This window comes from Herpailurus yagouaroundi, unplaced genomic scaffold, assembly GCF_014898765.1.
Source record: "Herpailurus yagouaroundi ecotype Mexico unplaced genomic scaffold, PumYag 162, whole genome shotgun sequence".
Classification (NCBI taxonomy): domain Eukaryota; kingdom Metazoa; phylum Chordata; class Mammalia; order Carnivora; family Felidae; genus Herpailurus; species Herpailurus yagouaroundi.
In genome coordinates, this window is record NW_024412403.1 from 49,069,551 (window position 1) to 49,093,775 (window position 24,225).

At 35.9% G+C, this 24,225-nt stretch overlaps 1 protein-coding gene across 1 annotated transcript in view; it reads left to right on the forward strand.

The window, feature by feature from the left end:
• The window catches only part of ADGRG7 (adhesion G protein-coupled receptor G7), a 72,254-nt gene extending 56,647 nt beyond the window's left edge, over window positions 1-15,607 (forward strand). Inside the window, exons 14-16 of the mRNA XM_040484321.1 lie at window positions 1,991-2,146; window positions 4,188-4,344; window positions 14,918-15,607. Coding sequence (XP_040340255.1) covers window positions 1,991-2,146; window positions 4,188-4,344; window positions 14,918-15,178 — 574 coding nt within the window. The 3' untranslated portion in view covers window positions 15,179-15,607. The remainder of the gene's footprint in view (window positions 1-1,990; window positions 2,147-4,187; window positions 4,345-14,917) is intronic.
• The last annotated feature ends 8,618 nt before the right edge of the window (window positions 15,608-24,225 follow it).

Below are 24,225 nucleotides of genomic sequence, written 5' to 3' on the forward strand. Positions count from 1 at the left end.
AAGAGCTCCGAATAAGAGTCCTTGCCCGTATTTATTAAGATCAGAAGACTTACAAATGTGATGGACATGTACAAAGAGACAATGAATTTGTGAACATTAACGCATGGGCATGAGGGAAAGGGGGTTTTGAAGATATACAGTGTTAGGAGTTTGGGTCAATATAAAACAAAATCCTGGTGCCAGGCAGATGGGCAGGAGGTTGTTAACAGCAGACATGAGGCACCATGTCTGTTTATCTTAACCAGTGTAGGGGATAAAACAGATAGAGCAAGTAACCTCAGGGTTAACAAGGCACCTTTTCTTTTGCTAATCAGCTCCACTCTGAGCAGCTTCACCCACATCAGGTCTATAGCCCTAGGTACCTGTTTACCTGATTTGGTCCTTTCTGTGAAAGCAGCTTTCTGTTATAGTACTAAATTGGGGGGCATTTTTGCCCTGAATACCTAATCTTGCTTACCAGATATACCTTTGTATGGGGGCCTTCCCCCCCCCCACAATTCTGGTGGCTTTGCCACCCCTACTCTATTTTGGGGGCCTTAGCCCCCCTTCTCTATCCTTATTCACCTAATCTTATTTACCCAGACTTGGGTGTGAGCATCCTATGGCTTTGTAATTCTTTATGCCTTGTTAACCCATTGGTTCAAGCCCAGGGAGTTTCTAAGCTTATTTCCCACAGTATTTTGATAGGGATTGCATTAAATCTGAAGATTGCTTTGAGTAGTATAGACATTTTAATAATTTTTTTTTTCCAATCCATGAGCATAGAATGTCTTTCCATCTCTTTGTGTCATCTTGAATTTCTTTCATCAGTGTTTTATAGTTTTTGGAGTACAGGTCTTTCACCTCTTTGGTTAAGTTTATTCCTAGACATTTTCTTGTTTTTGGTGCAATTGTAAATGACATTGTTTTCTTAGTTTCACTTTCTGCTGCTTAATTATTAGGGTATAGGAATGCAACAGATTTCTGTACATTGATTTCATTTCCTGCAACTTGACTGAATTCATTTATCAGTTCTTTTGGTGGAGTTTTTAGAGTTTTCTATATATAGTATCATGTCATACAGAAAGAATATTTGGATAATTTTGTGGTTCACTTCTAATATCTGATATCTAGAACAATGTCTGCCACATAACATGTGTTCTATAAATACTTATTAAATAAATGAATTCATTCTTACAACAATGCCAGGAAGTGATTACTATACTTCATAGATGAGAAAAAACATCACCAAAACCACCATCACTAATTGTAACAGTAACAAAAAAACCAAAACAAAACAGATGCAGTAAGGTTAAATAACTATTAAAATATTTTTATAAAGTAAGAAACTATGTAAGTAATTTATGGTATAACAAAATAATGGAGCAGTATGTAGCTATAAAAAGTAATGAGAACAATCTTTATAATCTCATCTGGAGTTATCTCCAAGAGATGTTGTTAAGTAAGGTATAGAAGTATCATATATTATGATTTGTTTAAAAATCAGAAAAAGCAATTGATGGTTTATGCATAGCCTAAATCTGGAAGAATACACAAGAAACATTGATTAACACTGGAGATAGAAACTAGGTGAGAAGGGATAGTTGTAGGAGGGATGGTTGTAGGGGTAGTTGTCTTTCTCTGATTATTTTTACCTTTAAAATTTTGAACCATTTGATGTCCTACATGTTCAAGAATGAAATAAAACAATAACTTCCCTAAAGTCAGACATCTAGTAAGTGATAGAGCGACATGTAAATTTGGTCTACCTGACTGAAAAGCCATTTTCTTTCCACTAGCCCATACATCAAGAAATACAGCAGAACTAATCCGTTTCATTTTTTTTTCTAGTGGTTGAATTCTTGAAAGTCATTTCAAATATATGGAATGCGAAGCAATATTGGCTTTTAGCAGTTCTTTCAGTAAAATGAATGTCAGTAACGTTAATAACATAGAGAACCAGTATGTATAGCTTTTGTAGTCTACTAAAATTATTTTTTTCTCTCCATAGCTGCTGGCTGGCAGTTCCAGATAAAAAAGATCTTATAACTAGTCCATTTTTATGGTCATTCGTCTTACCTGTGACTATTATCCTCATCAACAATATTGTTATATTTATTATCATCATAGTCAAAGTGATATGGAAGAATAATCGCAATCTGACAAGGTAAGATTACCAATTATGGGAAACTTCAGGCATGACTCATCTGATACATAATACAGCACTTTAATATGCCCACAGTTCCCCAAAGAGTTTTCAGATTCTGGTACAATGGCAAGGATACGTGGTTTGCAAGGCAGATTTCCTTTTAAACTTTGTCTCAGAAAGTAAATCTTCCAACAATGTATTACATAACACACTTTTGTGCTATATGAGCCCAGCTAAAAACTAAACCCAAAGACTTCAAGAAAAAAAATTTTTCTCTCCCAGTCTCAAATATTCAAGAAATAAGATTTGGATAATTAAAGAAGTTGGAAGATTGTGAGGAGATGCTGGTAACTAGAGCTACAGGCTATATTTTACATGTGTTTCTTGAATCTGAGTATGGCTTTGTTTTTAAAATTCATTTAAAACATATAAAATTGGGAGATTTAACTTAAAAATTGTATTTTCTCTTGAAAATATTGGAGCATCTGGAAACATTGGGTCCACATTTACTGCAGGGGGGGACATATGCTCCCTGGATTCTCTGGATTATCAATTCCCATGTATACTGATTCTCTCCTTTCTATAACCTTTCTGACTCCAATAAGCTTTTTCATTGTCATCCCTGGTAAACAAAACAGCTTTCAGTTGGAGAGACAAATAACAGAAACTGTTAAACAAATATACTGTCCATCCCCACCTCCCAACAATGTAGATTGGTTAGAACACAGTGCTAATGAAGCCATGAACCCAGCAGGTTTAATTTTACAAGACTGTGTTTATCACCAGTACATTTACTATAAGCACATCTGTGAGTTTTGTTGGTCACTGAATGGATCCATTTGGTATGCACATATGGGTGAAAACTGTCATTAGTGGGAATATCATCTTAAATATGTGCTTTATTGATCAAGAGTAAGTATCATCTTTCCTATATGAATGATAGTCCACATTGAGAGGAAATGTGGGGGGAAAAGACTATCACTGATAATCTTTCAAATCTTTATTTTACTGGTAATGAAGAAAAATCTTGGTAAAATCTTCTTAGTCTAATTGCATATTAGTTATATTTGCTTTGTACAAAACGGTATCATTTTGGCCATGGACAGCAACAAATGTGTATCTCTAATTTTGACTGGTAGATTATTGTTCTTAAGTTGGCTTAGTTACAGTGAAAATCAGGTCACAGTTTAATTGCTTAACAAACTATCTTTCATTGTATCCGTTAGCTTTTGCTGCATAACAAACCACCCCAAACTTAGTGGCTTAGAGTGACAAATATTTACTATTTTTCATAAATTTGAATGTTGATCAGGCGGTTTTTCTGGTCTTGGATGGCTTGAATATGGATGGATGGTCTAAGATGACTTATTTTTATGCCTGATGGTGTTTGGTTGGTTGGTTTTGAGTGAGAGCTGCTCAGCTGGGAAAACTAAGCTTTGCTCCATGTGGTCTCTCATCATCAATTAGGCCAGTCTATGCTTCTTGACATAGTGAAGTTAGGATTCCAAAGAGCAATAAAAAAAGGCCGGCTCTACTGAGCAAAATGCATTCAAGCTTCTGCTTGTGGAACAATTGCTAACATCCCACTAGTAAGTCATATGGCTGAGCCCAGATTCCTACATTTCTACATTGTAATAACCTGTCATTCCCATATCAACCTGCATCATGGAAAAGTCCCAGATGTTCAGAAAAGGATTGCTTACTGGCTGATCCACAAATTACCAAAATAAAATTCCTTTACAAAGAAAACATTGATATTTTCGTGTGTGAAATTTCACACACAGTAGTACTGTGTGTGACTGCAGTAGTATTTAAGGGACTGTTTACGCCTGAGCTTTTAAGCAGGTATCACATTCTTTACAAATAAAGCTTGCTAAATCATATTTTATCTGGACATAGGTCTAATATGCTTTTTCCACCTAATGCATAATATCGTTAAATAGTGTGTATGGACAGCTGAATATGTATTCTCAATTAGAGGGTAACCATGATATTAATAAATAAAATTATATTAGTAAGTAAAAATCTCATATTTTCTTTCTTGCTTTCTCTTACCTAGCACAAAAAAGGTTTCATCCCTAAAGAAGATTCTTAGTATGTTATCAATTGCAGTTGTTTTTGGAATTACCTGGATTCTGGCATACCTTATGCTAATTGATAATGATGTCATCAGGACTGTCTTCAGCTACATGTTCTGCCTTTTCAACACTACTCAGGTATGGTGTGGGTTAGTCTGAAAGTAGCACACCATGCAGTTGTGGAGACGACATCACCCTGGACTAAACTGAAGTTTTCTTCTTTTGAAACCCCTGAAGGTTATTGTTTATTACATTTTAGGAGACTCTATTTTTAGTACATTTTGAAGGAAGAGGAAAGAAATCTCTTTATGACCTACCTACTGTGTCCTTTCCTGAATGGAGTTTATAGAATATAATTATAGTAGGGTTGGACCACGTTATTTTCTCTTCTCTAAGAAGAAGAAATTTTGTACAGCAATTGGCTTGGCAAACACTTCTGATTCCTGTCTCCCATGCAATAGGTTCATGACAGCTCCTCACCATGGTTGACAAGGACAATGTTACAGTTATTGCTGGAGCTTAGATCCCTGTGGGATTGGCTAAATTTTTTCTTTCTCTCTGTTTTCTAACAATTTTATAAGATTATGTGTCTTATCTTAAAAAAAAAACCTTTATTGTGGAATAATTGGGAATAATTGACAGATATAATTGCATTTATTTATTTATTTATTTATTTATTTATTTATTTATTTATTTTAAATATAATTTATTGTCAAGTTAGCTAACATACAGTGTATACAGTGTGCTGTTGGTTTTGGGGGGTATTTTCCTGTGGTTCATTGCTTACATACAACACCTAGTGCTCATCCCAACAAGTGCCCTCCTCAGTGCCCATCACCCATTTTCCCCTTTCCCTCACTCCCTCATCAACTCTCAGATTGTTCTCTGTATTTAAGAGTGTCTTATGGTTTGCCCCCTTCCTTCTCTGTAACTATTTTTTTTTCACCTTCCCTTTCCCCATGGTCTTCTGTTAAGTTTCTCGAGATTCACATATGAGTGAAAACATATGATATCTCTCTTTCTCTGACTGGCTTATTTCACTCAGCATGATACCTTCCAGTTCCATCCATGATGCTGCAAATAGCATGATTTCATTGCCAAGTAGTATTCCATTGTATATATAAATCACATCTTCTTTATCCATTCATCAGTTGATGGACATTTAGGCTCTTTCCTTAATTTGGCTATTGTTGAAAGTGCTGCTATAAACATTAGGTACATGTGCCCATATGAATCAGCACTCCAATATCTTTTGGATAAATTTCTAGTAGTGCTATTGCTGGGTTGTAGGGTAGTTCTATTTTTAATTTTTTGAGGAACCTCCACACTGTTTTCCAGAGTGGCTACACCAGTATGCATTCCCACCAACATTGCAAGAGGGTCCCTTTTCTCCATATCTTTGCTGTTGTTTCCTGAGTTGTTAATTTTAGCAACTCTGACCGGTGTGAGGTGGTATCTCAGTGTGGTTTTGATTGTATTTCCCTGATGATGAGTGATATTGAGCATCTTTTCATGTGTCTGTTGGCCATCTGGATGTGTTCTTTGGAAAAGTGTCTATTCATGTCTTCTGCCCATTTCTTCACTGGATTATTTGTTTTTTGGGTGTTGAGTTTGGTAAGTTCTTTATAGATTTTGGATACTAACTCTTTATCTGGTATGTCATTTGCAAATATCTTTTCCCATTATGTGGGTTACCTTTTAGTTTTGCTGATTGTTTCCTTTGCAGTGCAGAAGCTTTTTATCTTGAATAGGTCCCAATAGTTCATTTTTATAATTGTATATATTTAAAGTGTATAACATGATTTGATATAGATATACATTATTGAATGATTGCCAAGATCAAAATAATTAAAACATCTATCACCTCCCATAGTTGTTGAGGATTTTGGCATCTGTGTTCATCAAGGATATTGGCCTGCAATTTTCTTTCCAGCAGTGTCCTTGTCTGGCTTAGTATCAGGGTAATGTTGACCTTGTTAAATGAGTTTGGAGGTATTCTATCCTCTTCAGCTATTTGGAAGAGTTTAAGAGGAATTAATATTAATTATTTTTTAAATGTGTGGTGGAATTCATCTGTGAGGTAATCAGGTCCTGGACTTTTCTTTATTAGGAAGCTTTTGATTACTTATTCAATATTCTTGCTTGCTATTGGTCTATTTAGTTTTTCTGTTATTTCATTATTCAGTCTTGGTAAGTTCTGTGTGAATTTTTTACTTCATTTCTTTTAAATTTATTGATGATGGTTTTATGGACATGAATTGCTATATCTTGATAAAACATTTACCCTTGAAAGGAATGTGCATTGTGTAGTTGGGTGTAGTGTTCTAAAAATGTCAGTAGGGTTAAGATGATTTTTAGTATTGTACAGATTTTCTATCCTTACCAATATTTTTTCCTGTTTTTCTCAATTGCTGAAAGAGGTGCATTAAAATCTCTAACTTTGATTGTGGATTTGTCTATTTTGCCTTTAATTCTGTCAATATGCTTCACATATTTTAAAGTTCTGCTATTAGATGCATATACATTTATTATTGTGATGTCTTCTGAGGGAATCGACTATCCTTTGGAAATGTCCATCTATAACTCTGAAAGTACTTTTTGTTGTGACATCTACTTTATCTGATATTCAGCCTTCTTGTATATATTGGATTAATGGGGTATATGTTTTTTTAATATATTCACTTTCAACCTATCTGCTTTTACATTAAAAGTATGTATCTTGTAGATAGCAAATAGGCAGGTATTACCCTTTTGTTCATCCTGACAATCTCTGTCTTTTAAGTAACATTTAGTCTATTTAGAGCTGATGTAATTATTAATATGGGTGAATTTATATGTACCATTTTGCCATTTGTTTTCTGTTGCCATTTTAAGTGTTTTATTCTTCTGTTTGCCTTCATTTTTGAAGGATACTATCATTGAATATGGAATTATGGGTTGAAAATTTTTTTTACTTTTATGAAGTATTATGAAGAAGTCATTTCACAAACCTGCTCTAGTTTCTAATGGGACACACTCAGTGTTTCATATTCCCGCCCCCTCCCCATCTATGTAATGCTTTATTTTCCTCTGGTTGCTTTCAGGATTCTCTTTATCTTTGATTTTCAGCATTTTCACTAGGATATGCCCAGCTATTATTTTCTTTGCATTCATTCTGCTTGGGATTGCTGAGTTCCTAGAATCTGTTTATTTAGATCTTTCACCAAACTTGAGGAATTTTTGAACTTTATTTTTTCAAATACTTTTTCTACCCTGTTATTTTACTTTTCTCTTTTTTGGGAGTTTAATCATATATGTTAGACCATCTGATATTGTTCCACAGGTTCCTGAGCTGTTTATTCTTTATCATTCTTTATTCTTGCTGTTCATCAGATAGGATTATCTTAGTGATCCATCTTCAAGGACATTGATTTTATCTTTAATCATTTCCAGTCTTCTGTTAACTCTAGTGATTTTTATTTCAGGTACTGTATTTTTTTCATTTCAGAATTTTTATCTTATAATTTTTAATAGGTTTTAGTTTGATGATTTTCTTAATTTTTGGCTCATAATTCAGTACATTTTCTTTTACAACTTTATGTGTATTGTCATAACACTTTAAAATCTTTGCTAACTCTAACATCTGGGTCATTTTAGTCAATCTCTACTGATTATCTTTTTGTTTACTATGAGCCTTGTTTTCCTGTTTCTTTATATGTCTAGTAATTTTGGTTGTTTCCTGGACATTTTAAATAATACACTGCAGCAACTTTGCATTCTGTTTTATTCCTACCAAGAATGGACTTAGCATATAATTAGCTTAGCTGGACTAAAACTGAAAACTATCTCTCCTAGGGTGGACAACAGCTGAAATGTCTATGTAGTCTTTTTTAGCCATAGACAGACTTCTTAGTGTTTACTCTATGCATTTACAGTTTATAGGTAATTAGAGATTTGGGTAGAATTTATAAACAGAATCTGGAGCTCCCCTTCTCTGTTTCCTCCTGGATATTCTGAATATTCTTCCTTATTTTTCAGATGTTGTAGTTGCCCTAAATCCTGTCCTCCAATTCTTCAACCTAATAAAACTGCCTATTTTAACCCCTCATTTAGTCATCCTGTGTGGGGCTGATCAGAGTGTGCTTTCTGGCAGAAAGATATTAAAAAACCACACATAACAGGAATCCTACCCAGTGATAGTTCCTTTTTTCTTAAATGTAGATTCTCCTTCCAGTTTCAAACTGCTTTTATTTGTCCTTCAGTGTCTTCAGGTAGGTTTTAAAAAATATTTTGTTCAGAGTTTGTAGTTTTTATCTTCATGAGGGTTGATGTAATAAAAGAAGAACCTTATGAAGTTGTTTTTGTGACATAATTATACATAAGACTAAAGGTGCTTTTATTCCTTGAGTCTTATCTCAAGTATATATTTAATTATAAATCTTTTAAAAAACATTGCATTTATATTTTGTATTAAAATCGGAGATGAAGATTTATATTCTTTTTCTTTTTTGAAAGCCATTCTATTAGTATTTTGGGAGAATCTACTGTAAGAAGGATTATGGTGATCTTTTGATTTTTATCATGATAAAAATAGTGACATAAATGAACAAAAATGTTAGATTAAAAATGAAGATAATTCTGCTTGACCTTAGAGGATTTTTGTTTGTGTGTATGCATGAAGAATGTCCAACTCTAAGATAAAACAAGTATGCATTACTGAAAGACCTATCTTAAAAATTTTTTTAATGTTTATTTGTTTTGAGAGAGACAGAGAGATAGAGAGCAAGCAGGAGAGGGACAGAGAGCGGGAGACAAGGAATCCCAAGCAGGCTGTGCACTGTCAGTGCAGAGCCTGGTGCAGGGCTCGAACTCATGACCCATGAGATCATGACCTGAGCTGAAATCAAGAGTTGGATGCTTAACCAACTGAGCCACCCAGGCACCCCTGAAAGACTTATCTTGAAATCAGAATTTCTCTCTGTGCGTCTTAACTGTATGCCTTCTTTCATAGTGAACAATGACTTTTACTCTGATAAAAAATACTACCAGGACTTTTCCCTCTGTATATGAAATCTTGCTATTTGTATTTATACAATTTAATGCTGTATTTCATGTTCCTAGAAATTTATGGATGTTGTATATTTCTGGTGCATTATATCTTTCATTGATATAACAAGGCACTCTCGGTCCCATTTTGTCTTGAAGTATGATTTTCTATGTATTAATGTAGCAACTTCTAATTTGTTTTTATTTGATCTTATCTACTTATAGTTTTAATCTTTAAGCTTTCTATGTCACTTTGGTTTTGACTTACCTCATTTTAAGTTCCATATATTTAGGGACACCTGGGTGTCTCAGTCGGGTAAGCGTCCATCCGACTTCAGTTCAGGTCATGATCTCACGGTTTGTGGATTTCATCGGGCCCTGTGAAGACAGCTTAGAGCCTGCAACCTGCTTCAGATTCTGTGTCTCCCTCTCTCTCTGTCTTTTCCCGCTTGCATGTGCTCTCTCTCACTCAAAAATAAAGATTTAAAAATTTTATAGATCCCATATATTTAGATTTGTGTTTTTTAAAATAATTTTCTCATTGTTTTTCCATTTTATTAAAAAAGTTAGTCTTTTACCTATTTAGCTAAATGTTGTTAGCCATCAAAACTAATATGTTTGATTTTATTCTGTCTTATTTTCTTTTTTCACATCTATCCATTTCTTCCTATGTTTTATATTTACTGTGCTATATAAATTATGTATTCTTTTACTTAATCTCTAATTATTAGAATATTTTCCCTCTGTTAATTGTTATCTTTGTTTATTAAACATTGCAATTTTGTAAGATATAATTTTCAATTTGCAGAATAAAACAATATGTATTGATTTCTTCCTTTTAAGGTAATAACATTAATACAGTGTAGCTGCTTCCTGTCTCATGGTTTTATTGGTACAATTTAAAATTTACTCCGCAATTATTGTTGTTAAATTATAGCGTCTACATTATTTTCTTTCATGAGCTATTTACAATGCTTGGATCATATTTGATAATGATCTCAACTGTATTTTCTTTTCTTTAAAATTATTTTTTATTGAGGTATAGTTGACATACTCAACTACATTTTCTTATACTTACATAGTTTCAATGCCTTTTGCTAGTCATTTTATATTGGAATGTCCTAATATTTAACTTTTAAATCTTTATGAATATCTCATTAATAGTATTATATTTTTGAATAACTGTTTAATGGGTAGTTAGTAAATATATTTTTTTAATGTTTATTTTATTATTGAGAGAGAGAGAGACACAGCATGAGCAGGAGAGGGGCAGAGAGAGAGGGAGACACAGAATCTGAAGCAGGCTTCAGGCTCTGAGCTGTCAGCACAAAGCCTGATGTGGGGCTCGAACTCACGAACCACCAGATCATGACCTGAGCCGAAGCTGGACGCTCAACCAACTGAGCCACCCAGGTGCCCCAGGTAGTTAGTAAATATTAATGAGGACTTTGCTAACTGATACTTTTTCTTTAGGTACCGTGACACATGAACCACAAATTAGCTTGGCATTTAATTCTTGGCAGTAATCTTTTTTTTTATTTGAAATTCTGTAGACTTACTAAAATTTTATGTTGTGCAAAAAGGTTAAAATTCTTTCTTTTCCTTCTTCTTTTTGGTTCTTCCCATTCTTATGCAATTCCTTAAAATTGAAAAAAAAAATTTTGGACCCCTAGGAAGTTACAAAAATCATACAGAGAGTTCCTATGTACCCTTCATCCAGCTATGCCAATGACAACATCTTATACAACTATAATACATCAAACCCAAGAAATTGACATTGGTATAATCCACATAAATTATTTGCTTATAGGCTTTAAACTCGTAAAGTGATGACTTTAATTCTAGCTTTACTAATTTATTAAATAAATAAAAATATATAATTTATCAAATTAAATAGAATTATTGTAGTTTTGTAAGTTCATTTGTCCTCTTTCTTCTTGTACTCAGAAATGAACTTTTTATGTATACAAGTTTCATCTCCTTAATTGGTTTTCAGTTCTCTCATGCAAGAAACATGCTTGTGTATCTTTCATAGTAGGTAACATCTTGCTTAATATCAGTATGGGCTATACTTGTCTAATATTTTGTGAAGACACTGCAGTGTTTGATGATTGTCTCATCACCGAAAGTAGTAACCACTGTGTGAAGTTGCCATCATGTTGGTTGTTTCTGGCCCTGGTCAAATATCGCTGAGGAGGCAAGTCTTTGATACAAAATGGAAACTATTGGAAAAGTATTAGATAAACTTGCCTGGACCACAAATGATAAAGTCTGTATAATGCAGTGTGAGAGCTGCTTGGATGTTTAAATTGCTACCACCATGTTTAATGTTTGTAAGCACCTCACCCTCTATCTGGTAGCCCTCTAGAGTGCCTTTTTATTAGTGCCTCAAACACTGGATGTGTGCCTGCCACTAAATCTAAATGGATATAAGGTAGTTTTTCACTGTTGTCAACACCCAGTGGAAATTCCTCAAGGGAAATAAATAGGATAAACTTAGTCGGTCTGGATTACCAATTGCCTCATGAGCTTGTTGCCTAGAGTGATGAGGAATTTAGAAAAGTACCAGAAAGAAGGTATAGTCAAGGATATTCTCTTCTCTGTGATATGAATGGCACATTACAACTAGAGGCTCATTACAAAATGTTAATAATGTCTAGTAAAATTGAGGGTGGCCTTATGGCAAGAGCACTGAGCTTAAAGGAGAGTCAGGCTATCTTCCAGCTTTACCATTAATGATTCATATGATTTTAGGAAAATCATACAACCTTTCTGAGTGACATATGTAAAATGTAAAATGGAGGAGGGTGTTAAAATTGATACTATGTTTTTCAAAGTGTGTCTGAATATTGCTTAGGTCAGAATTTACATAGTATGTTAAAATGCTTATTCCTGGGCCTCATCCCTTACCTAGTCAATCAGAATCTACAAGGTAAGAACTAGAAATCTTCACTTTAAACAAGGGTTTGACTTTTATGTACACTAAAGTGAGTTGTTTATATGTAAGCCTCCCTCTAGATTTAGAATGCTATAATTCTAATGGACATTTACTATGTGCTATAAATATTACTTAAAAAACACAATTTGATCTTTGTGCTAGTGAGAATTAGTTTGGTCCATGCATTTTGTCTTTTTCAATAACACCTTCGGGATTTTGGGAGTATAGAAATATTGGGATGCTACTCAGACAGAGTTTCATAGGATGGTGTCTTTATGACTTTTCCATGGTCTAGATCTTTTCCTCATTGTTGCATAACAAGCGATTCTATCCAGTCTTGTCTTTACCTTAGAATTTAAAGATGAAATAGTGTACTCCACAAAGAGGACCAGTTTTCTCATGTCTTCAAAATAAATCTCTCTTCCTTGAACAATCAGGATGGTCAGTGAACACTTTTGTTCTTCTGAAACCTGTGTCCCTATGCATACTTCCTTGTGTCATCAAGGCCTGGCCCAGATAAGTAGGTACCACCTGTTGGATAACAATCAAGTTAACCTTCCTGCTTTTGGCCAGAGAACTGGTCTGTCTCTTGCCGATATGTATTGATTTTATTAGTTAACCTCTCAGAGTCTTTGGGTTATCTTACCACAGTACCAGAAGTCTCCTACCACAGTATTCACAGGATATGATTCTAGAAATAAATCCTAATAAGGTTTGGGCTCTAGAGATGCCAATCTGGAGACATGATGGATTTTTAAAAATAACTTTTAATTTTGAAATAGTGTAAAACAAGAAGTTGCAAAATAGTATAGCGTTCCCACGTACTCTTTTCCCAGCTTTCACTAGTGATATCTTTTTTTTTTTTTTAATTTTTCTTTTCAACATTTATTTATTTTTGGGACAGAGAGAGACAGAGCATGAACGGGGGAGGGGCAGAGAGAGAGGGAGACACAGAATCGGAAACAGGCTCCGAGCCATCAGCCCAGAGCCTGACGCGGGGCTCGAACTCACGGACCGCGAGATCGTGACCTGGCTGAAGTCGGACGCTTAACCGACTGCGCCACCCAGGCGCCCCACTAGTGATATCTTATATAACCCTGGTACGTTGTCAAAATCAAAAAGTGAACATTGGCACAACACTATTACTCAACTATAGATATTATTTAAACTGTTATTTCCACAAAGGATATTAATGAGAAACTAACACGGGACTCTTAGATGCTATCATATACTTTATAATATCTTTCTATTGTAGTTACTAGCAAGAGGTTGAGTAGTATATTGGATAGAAGAATTTTGGAACCAAATGGAGTTGAGTTCAACTCCAGACTCTACTGACTAGTGGTTGGGTAATGTTAGGCAAGTTACTTAGTTTATCTGACCTATAGTTTTCTCACTTAACATGAGGATAGTAAGGAGAGTAAGGCTCATTTCATAGGGTTGGTGTTAGGATTAGATAATGAGGATTAAAGGAAAAGCAGTATCTGATACCAATAGGACTTCATGAAGTGGTAGTTTTATTTTAAAAATGTACAGAAAATAGTACTCAGTCTTTTATGGACAAATTTCTCATGCACATCTGATCTTTATGTGTAAAGGACAGAAAAGCAATGAATAGAAGTGCTTAAATTTTTTTTTTTTTTTAGAACTGGAAGAATTAGGTAACCCATAGTCAATCTACCTCCTTCAGAAATAAAAAACCAAACAGGTTAGGAAAAGAACGAAATTACTCTGGTACACTCAAACATAAAATATTTGGTCTTTGTCCTCAGTTCCTGACACACAGTTCCTAAAATCCTTGGAATCTTTGGAGTGATATGAGTTTCTTTTGTGTGCTAATGAATGACTGGTGGTCAGGGTCCCTAGAAAGCTTTAGGCTGGAGGCTTATTGCCAGAAAGACCAAACCTTGATTTGAAGCTTGGAACTTTCAGCCCCACCCCTCAACCTCCAGGAAAGGTAGAAGGGCAGGAGATTGAGTTGGTCACCAATGGCTAATGATTGAATTACCAGACCTGTGTAATGGAACCTCCATAATAAGCCCTAAATTAAGGGGTTTAGAGAGCTTCTGGGTTGGTGAACATATTGAAGTACTGGGAGGGTGGTACACCTGGACAGAGAATGGAAGTGGAAGTTCCATGCCCCTCCCTCCACACCTTGTTCTATGATCTCTTCTATTTGGCTGCTCCTGGGTTGTATCCTTTATAATAAACAGGTAATAGTAAGTAAAGAGCTCTCTTGAGTTCTGTGAGTATTTCTAGAAAATTATCAAACCTGAAGTGGGGAGGTGGGTTATGGGAACCCCTGTCATGGTAGTCAAGTCAGACAGAAGTGTGGGTAATATGGGGACCAAATATTTGCTATTAGCATCTGAAGTGAAAGCAGTCATGGGACTGAGCCTTAACCTGTGGAATCTGACACTAACTCTGGGTTGTTAGTGTCAGAATTCAGTTGAATTGTAGGACTCCCAGTTGGTGTCAGGAAGAGAAAGAGCTTCTCGGTTACACAGCCAACATGTGGTAAACTGGGACCTGAATTCAAGTCTTCCAGTTCTCCTGCCTACATGTAGCATTTCAAATATGAGAAGAACATCTTTTCAACAAAGTGCACAACAGCTTGCAGATATAATCACTCAAGTTGGGGAGTTGTTGAGCATGATGAGAAGGGTGTCTGGCAGAGTAAAATAAATCGTTTCCCTGATTCTGTTATCTCAACACTGATCTAACATTAAACTTTTATTCTATCTCCAGGGATTGCAAATTTTTGTCCTCTACACTGTCAGAACAAAAATCTTCCAGGATGAAGCTTCCAAAGTGTTGAAGTTGCTGTCACTATCCACTGGGAGAAAGAAGTCACTGCCATCAGTGACCTCACTGAGGCTGCGTGTGAGGATGTATAACATGCTCAGGTCATTTCCAGCCCTAAATGAACACTTTAGGCTGCTGGAACCATCTGTAATTACAGAAGAAACTACACTCTCTGAAAGTGACCAAGCAAACCCAAGCATCTAGACAGTAAAACTATTACTTTTTGTAATCCTCTTTTTATTCAACTCATTTTAAGTTTTGCTTATTCTGTTTCTTTTGTTTATTACTCAGTCCTCCCAGAAAGTCTCCCTCAGCATACTTTGCTCAAGGCTGAGAATCAGATAAAACCTGTTATTATCATCAGGGATAATAGATTTGGAAGTTTTTCTATTATTCAATAGATTCTTACCTGTATGAGGTAAAGAATTCTACCCAGTATTCAAGAGAATTTAAGATTATAATTGCTACTTATATCATAAAGTCTATGTGACAAACTTTGGTAAAACAAATTATTTTACAATTTAATGAAAAGGACATGAGAAGAAGGGTGCCTAGGTAGCTCAGTTGGTTAAGCTTCTGACTCCTGGTTTCTGTCATGATCTCATAGCTTTGTGAGTTTGAGCCCCACATCAGACTCTGCACTAGCAGCATGAGCCTGCATAGGATTCTCTCTTTCCCTCTCTCTCTGCCCCTCCCCCACTTGCTCTCTCTCTCTCTCTCTCTCTCTCAAAATAAATAAATAAAACAAAAAACAAAATGACTCCTAATGAACACTGTATGGAATTGCTTGTATATATAGAATACTTTTGATTTGTGAATATTTTAATTTATACTTTTATTCTTATACTTTTATTACTTAATAATTTTGTACCAGTTTAATCTCTGGAAAAGGATATTTTTTTCTGTTTTGAAAAGGGATGTTTTTTTCAAAAGAGAGCATGTTATGTGACCAGAGGAAGTGGCTGTATAAGAAATGGGCAATGAGGGGTGTCTGGGTGGCTCAGTTGGTTAAGCATCCAACTTCATCCTAAGTCATGATCTTGGCACTCCCAAGTTCAAGCCCCATGTTGGTCTCTGTGCTGACAGCTCAGAGCCTGGAACCTCTTTCAGATTCTGTGTCTCCCTGTCTCTCTCTCTCTCTCTCTGCCCTGCCCCCACTCGTACTCTGTCTCTGTCTCTGTCTCAAAAATAAATAAACATTAAAAAAATAAAAAAGAGAAAAGGAATGGGCATTGAGACACAAAAATACGAGCTCGTTACTAAAGTCTCTGTATATTTCCTTCTGGTTCTTGATACATCTATGTTTTCATTGATGAACAGACACTGAGACTCCAAAGATGAGAAGTTAGTCACAATCATCACTTACAGCTTTTCAAAGATTTAGCTGCTCCTGGAATTTCAAACACTTGAATTATGAAAGGCTTCCTGAATAAAAAAATGACCTCCACTAGGATGGGGAGCACTCCCACTGAACTTAGGAGATGCAGTCTTTGAATTGTGGTGTTCTGTTGTGTCATAAACTAGGCAACTGCGATGAGTGCACTGAACTAAGGGACTAACAAATGTCATGTGAGCTGTGACATACCCTTCTCACCACACCCTAGAGAACATGTGATTTTTTATAAAAATGGTTTTAAATGACTGTTGAACTCCTAGACTAGCTGAGAGCCTATCTCATCTGCAGAATAACTGAGACCTTACAGGGTAATGGGAAAAAGTAAAGGGAAGAGGATAAAGAAGAAAAGCAGTTCTCAGAAGTGAGTATTTTTAGTGCTGCTATAGTTATATCTCTAGATAGGGGCTGAACACTGGGAAAATTGAAAGGTGTGGGTGACTGATTCTATATCCCCAAATTTATATTCAAATGAAAGTAAACCTTAAGTGAGGGCCACTTTAAAGTGAAAAAAAAAATCACCAAAGAGCCTCATTTAGCCTCAGAGTGGAGTATGTGTGTTCTGTTGGCAATTTTGGTTTTCTTTTCACTTTTTCAGTCTTCTTGGGAGTATAGCAAACAAAATTCCATGTAATCTTCCTGGAATGGCTGTACCAAAAAATGTGCAAACTTTACTTAAGTATTGTAGAGGATAACTTTACATACATATTGTGGAGAATAAGTTAGGCAGACATCGACGTTCATCCATCTACCCTGAAATCCTACCACTTGTAAATAATTCTACTGATTTAAACCTTTACCTCATGCAGTGGTCAGGAAGTTTAGTGGTAGAGATCAACTAAAAGTAGGTTAAGGGTCAAAGAGAATTTTATGACTCAATTAATTATAAAGTCCAAGGACTGAGTTGGTTTTAGGTGGGGTGACTATAAGCTCTACTTTGCCTGAGTCAGTCATAATTTGTACCTGTTGTCCTGACTTATGTATTACTAGCAGCCCCTTTTCCTCTCAAGTGTCCTGGTTTAGAGAACAAAATATTGATGATACTAACTTTAGGTCTAGAGTTCAAAAGCAAGGAGTTCAAAGAATGTGTTAGGATTCTTTTTCTCTCCCTGTTTCCTGCATCTTTGTCCTTCTGTGCTTGACTCCATCCTCCAATTGGATTACATGGCTGAAAATTGGCCTTTAGCATCCCCTTTTTCCTGCCCTGCAACTTCCTGTCAGTGAAGACTAGCTGAGCCAGAGACCTGTGGGGCTCGGTTCCTATGATCCAGAGTAAAGCAGGGGCAGGAAGAGAAAAGGAGCCAAGAACCGGCTTACCTTCCTTGGCCACGTGCCCACAGACACTTGTACTCGGGGAGTACTGGGCAAGACTGAGTCCCATACCTACTGTGCGGTAGAAGGATGAGGGATGACCTGGTTGACAGGATATCCTGGAGTGGAGAATGAACAGTTACACTGAGGATGGGCTCATCAATCATTTCCCTTACTCTGAATGAACCTGTTAGAGCCTTGTCCGAACAGAGTTTGAATGCAGTTGGTAAAGAAAGCAAGAATTAATTAGTTGGTGCTTTGGAAGTTGAAGAGCAAGTACAGGGACTGTAGGAGCCAAATGGTGACCTACCTTGAAAAGAAAATTTCACAGGGCACCTGGGTGGCTCAGTCAGGTAAGTGCCCCACTCTCGATTTTGGCTCAGGTCATGATCTCATGGTTGGTGAGACTGAGCCCCATGTTGGGCTCTGTGCTGACAGTGTGTGGAACCTGCTTGGTTTTCTCTCTCTCCCTCTCTCTCTGCCCCTCCCCTGCTCGTGCACACCTGCTCTCTATCTCTCTCTCTCAAAACAAACAAATAAAATTAAAAAGAAAAAGGAACTTTCAGGAAAGGGAGACTCAGAGTACTGTTTTTCATGATATTACATGGAGCCAGTTTTCCATGTTTCTGATTTATTTTGCATGGTAACAGTGTCCTGTAGCCTTTTTGCTTATGGTAGCACATGTAGTTTCTTTAGGGAGCAAACTATCCAGACGTTTGGATTTCATTTGCTGGGTCTAAACTGATAGTTTGGACGGAGCTCATTGTTTAATTGTTGGGGTTTTGGATTGCTCTTTCTCTTACCCTTCCCGTTTTGAAATGTATCTTAGGTCTTTTTTTTTTCCTGTTACCAACAAAAGGAGATTATTTTCAAGCTCATTGCCTCATTCAAAAGAACATGGCATTCTGTGCAAATGTTTGGGAACGTGGGCCAAAATGCTGATTGTATCATACCAACCTGTCATCCACTGGAGCTCTCTGGCTCAGTGGAACCCCCTTAATGTCACCCTGGGACCTCCAGTACCTGGCTCCTCAGATGAGGTCCAAGCCAGAGACACCAAAATTATGTTCCATTCAAGCATGGGGGGCAGGCAGTTACTAAGAGAGGAAATGACTTCCTATTTCCTATATATGTTTTGAAAGTTTTAGAAGATATTTACAAAGTATATCTTTCAAAAAAGCAAAATTCATAATTCTCTAACCTATCAAAGATGTCTGTTTTTCCATGTTTTCTTATGCACCTTGAATACATCAGAATTTAAATAACTGTAATTACAGTAAATGAAATTTTATCCTGATTTTCATTTAAATTACCCAGCAATGTAGTCCTTACAATAATTGATTGAATAATATAGCACAAGTTATTAAGTTCTATTGGATTTCCATCTTATTTCAATTTTTAATATTGTTGTAACACATAATTAATAAACTGATATATGTGAAAATATATATATATATATATTTCCTTTCTTTTTAATTATTTCCTTAATATAAACTTTAAGCATTAGGATAAATGTGTCAAAAGTTATGGAAATTTGTTTAGATTCCTTGTATGTATTATTATATTGCCTTGAAAACCTTGCACTAATTTATAATGTCACCAACATTTGAAGTGCCATAAACATTTTTTATATACTTGTTTACTTTGGTACTTCATTTTTTAGTTGTTTGTGTTGCCCATTTATCAATTGGGCTATTGGTTTTTTCCTCATAAATTTGTATGAATTTCTTTTATTATAGTTGTTAGCCTTTTAATGATTAAATTTGGTGAAAATATTTTCCCTTAGTTTTTTGTTTTCTGCTCTTTTTAATATAATGAAATGCTCAGTCTGCATTTGATTCAAAAGATGCAAAAGATTTATGGAGAATTTAGCATGTTTTTGAGTTTATATGTCCTCATAGAGGCAGAATATTTGTCATTTTGTTTTAAGGAGTATGTTAGGGACAATGTTGAAACTTTTAAGACAAAGAACAGAGACATAAGTGTGCCAACCAAGCCCATGGCATCTTTTTTTTTTTTAATATTTATTTACTTTTGAGGGAGAGAGAGAGCAAGCAGGGAGGGGAAGAGAGAGAGGAGAGACAATCCCAAGCAGGATTCGTGCTGTCAGCACAGAGCCCGATGCAGGGCTTGAACTCATGAACTGTGAGATCATGACCTGAGCTGAGATCATGAGTCAGACGCTTAACTGACTGAGCCACCCAAGCACCCCCATGATGTCTTTAGTTTTTCATTATATTGTATAGCAAGTAGGTGGGGGTCTATGGCATTATTTTTTCCTCTCAAATACGTTTTCTGTGTCTGTGTCCATTCACCTTTTCTTAAAAATAAAACCCCAAATCTTAGAAAAGGAGAAGTTTTATTAGCAATTATGTAGTAAAGCACACATAAAAAACTCAAAGTAGTGTTACAGGTGCATCATCTATGACTTCATTTACATATATGTAACCTATTAAGTGTGTATTTGAAAAAATATATACATAAGCTGCTGAAAAACTGATTAAGGAAATCAGGAGGAAGGGAAAATAATCATAGGGGCAGAAAGAGAGTAATACCCAAGAAACATTTCATATGGTCTTGTATTTTTGCTAGGTGTGGGCCTCGAATTAGACCATAAGTTTCCTGGCACACAACATAAATAGGGAAACATGAACACACAAGTCACATATCTCTGAAAAATTAAACCAATAAACATACCTTGGCAAAAACACTGCTATTTGACTACTACTTGAAATTCACATTAAGTTTTCTTCAAAGTGTCCACCTGGGTATATTACCAAATGAGAGGGCATACTACTTGGAATGAACAAAATATTCACATCCATGCCAGTTTGCTAAGTACATACACTAAACAGTCATGTGTAATGTTCAATGTTATTCCACACTCATACATTACTATGTATATACAAAGACACACTGTGCCCACAGGAAACTTCAGTATCACAAGTAGGTCACTGAAGACTTTTGTTGTTGTTGTTGTTTTGTGGGTTTTTTTGTTTTGTTTTAATATTAAAGCAGTTTTCCTTAGTTTTGGCAATTGGAATTAGTTTCCTATTTTATTTGTTTGCTTTGGTAGGGGGCTTGCTTTGTTTGTTTTGTTCTTTTTTAACCTTTTAGATTAACATCATCGAGTAGCGCCTGGGTGGCTCAGTGGATTAAGCACCCGTCTCTTGATTTCAGCTCAGGCCATGATCTCATGGTTCACAAGGTTCCAGCACCACTTTGGGCTCTATGCTGACAGTGTGGAACGTGCTTGGGATTCATTCTCTCTTTCCCTCTGTCTCTGCTCCTCCCCCACTTGCTCACTCTCTCAAAATAAATAAACATTTAAAAAAAAATAACTTCATTGATAATTTACATGCAATAAAATGCACCCATTTAAAATGTAAATCAGATATTTTAGCAAATGTATGCCCTTTAGCAAATGTATGCCCTTAGGGTAGTAAAACCACCACCCTAAGCAAAATTAACAACTTTTTCATCACCCTATAATATTTTCTCCTGCTCTTCCCCAGTTAAATCCTCTGCCATCCTCAGCCCCAGGAAACTACTGACCTGCTTTCCATTATCATGCATTAGTTTTGCATGTTCTAGTATGCCATAAACGGAATCATGTTCTCTTTTGAGACTGGCTTCTTTCAGTCACCATAGTATTTTTGAGATTCATTCATGTTATGTGTATCAGTGCTTTGCCTCTTTTTATTGCAGTAATACTCAATTTTTTTTTGATAAATCACATTTTGTTTATGCTCTTACCAGTTGATAGGCATTTGGTCATTTGCAAGTTTTTAAAACTAGGAATAAAACTGATATAAAACTCTTATATAAAGTCTCCGTGTTTTCTCTTGAAATACCTAGTAGTGGAATTGCTGAGTCATAGAGTAAGTGTATCTTTAACTTTACAAGAAACTGGCAAACAGTTTTCCGAGGTGGTTGCACCATTTTATACTCCCAAAAGCAACATATGAACTTGGGGATTCATTTTTAAAGTCGTTATTTGTGATTTATTTCAAAAGTAGAAATAGGTTATCTTTTTTGCAAGCTATTGATCATATTTCTGAAAAATCCCACTGCTTAATATGTTAGCCCCTTATTTTAACAAGAAAAAAATTAAAAGCAAAGCAGAGTGCTATGATTTAATGCTGTTATCATGTACAAACTCCATTTCCCAGAGAACTATAGTCCAATTCTTATCTTCTTCCAGTATAGCTTTGTTACACGTGGAAGTATGACATTGACAATTTGCTGAACTTTGTTATAAGCTGCTACGAAACTATGTTGTAACAATTGAGACCTTGCGGACCTTTGCAATAACACAAAAAGAAGACAGTTTCTTCTTGCCACAGTACTTACCATGCAGTTGCAGATTAGGAAGCATTCCAGACTGGGAGTTGTGGTGCCAACTACAATTGACATGGCAAAACACAACACTTGCCTCTCTGGGCAAAGGCCTGAGGCTCTACCGTTTTAAAGGTATGGGCAGGACCAGGTGAACTCTAAATTCCCCACCAGCTCCAAAATTTTGTGACTCTAAATGTGGGCTGAAACTATTTTTAAATTGACTTAAAATATTTTCCTACTTAGGCAGCACATGAGTATATTTTCTATAAGAAAAACTAAAATAGAGCATGCCAGATAGAGCCAAAGTGCTTTTTGTCTAATTTCTACCAAATCCAGGCCCCTCTTTTCTTCCTTCCCTGTCTCCTATAAGAAGGAGTTATTACCTTATGTTAATCACTGTAATAAGTTTGCTGTGTACCTTCCAGATTTTGAGAAATGTGTATACATAAAATTATATACCCACAGAAATTCAAAGTCTTTTGCTTCTTTTTCCTTATTTTATATAAATGGTATAGGGAAATAATTCAGTAGTCCCCAAGGCCATGCCCAGGTTCAATGATTCACTAGGAACACTTATATGATTCAGCATACAATTGTATTCATGGCTATGATTTATTATAACAGAACACTATATAGCAAAATTGGCAAAGAATAAAGTCACATGGGCTGAATTCTGGAGGACACCAGGCACAAGCTTCCAAAAAGATCTCTTCCGTGCAGTCACATGGGGTGCACTTAGTGCCTCCACAATGAATTGGAACAACACGTGTGAAATGTTGTCTACCAGGGCTCATTAGAGAGTCAGTGCCCAGGGTTTTTATTCAGGGCTGGTCACAAGGTGCTCTCTGCCTGGCATGTCCTGAAATTCCAGACTCCCAGAAAGCAAGCAGGTGTTCAGCATAAACCACATTGGTTGTACAGTTCAGGCTCAATGCACAATTCTTATCAATGAATAGCAGGAATGCTCCTGAAATCCAAGCTCCCAGACACTAGCCATAGGCCAAATCATGCAAGCAGTTCTTTCTAAGGATAGCCGTTTTGGTTTGTATGTTAACTCTTTCCTGCAAAGTAACATAACTTCCTGAAACTTGCTTTTTCTCATTTAATAAAATGTTCTTGAGATCTAACTGTATGTGTGTATTTCTTTTAATTGCTGTATAGTCTTTTACTTGAAAATAACACATCAGTGGTATCTGTGTTCTCATGTGCAGGGGTTTCTCTGGTACCCAAGAAATAGAATTGCTGGGTCAGATAGGATTGGCTATTTTAGATGTTGATAAATACTACCATACCACCCTTTAAATAGTTTACATCATTTTATAATGATACAAATATATAATAAAGTATGAATATATTGCCATACCCTTTTCTATGAAGTGTTATGAAACTTTAAGAAAATCAAACTAATAGGTGAACACTGGCATTGTTTTACTTTTCACTTTTTATTATGAGCTTTTCTTCATTGAAAAGGCTTTTTAAAAATGCCCTAATTTTGCATTTATATGGAGGAACTAAAAGCAAGATTGTTGGCATAAATGTTAGATTAGAGATGTGAGAGCCTTTCAGTACGCAGACTGTGATTTGACCTGCATGATTCCTAGAATCTGACATCTGGGTTTCTTAAAAGAGATGAAAATAAGATACTCTTCATCAAATGAAAAGTTGTGAGATCTTCTTGTACATCTTATGACATCAGTCTTTCAACCAAAGCTGACGGACTACATAGATGTAACTCAGCACTGTCTCCATGAGACATAAAGGAAGAAAAGTGAATAATTTCAAGTTACTCAGAGAAAAACTCCTATACTTCTAGGGACCTAGGAACTCACCAGTGATGGTTGCTCCCTGTTTCTGGAGACTTGCCCACTAAAATGGTGAGGAACTTAGTGTTGTTTCATTCAATAAATATATACTGAATACCTCAGAGGTGCCAGCCTCTACGTATACAAAATCTAGGAAGAATGGCCTACAAGGAGCAATTTCTCTAAACAGGGGCTGGATATAGAGCCCCATGGTAAGGACAAAACATTTTAGGGTCTCAGTGGATGTGCAGCTAGTAGGGCAGACTGAAGGATGTCGCTTAGCTAGTGCTATGAATGACTCCCTCAAAGTTACAGAGTAAAAATATTCTTTTCTCCTTCATTATCTCTGCATGGAGTGGCAGCTTCATTTGTTTACACAAATAGATCTTTATGTTTGGCCAATG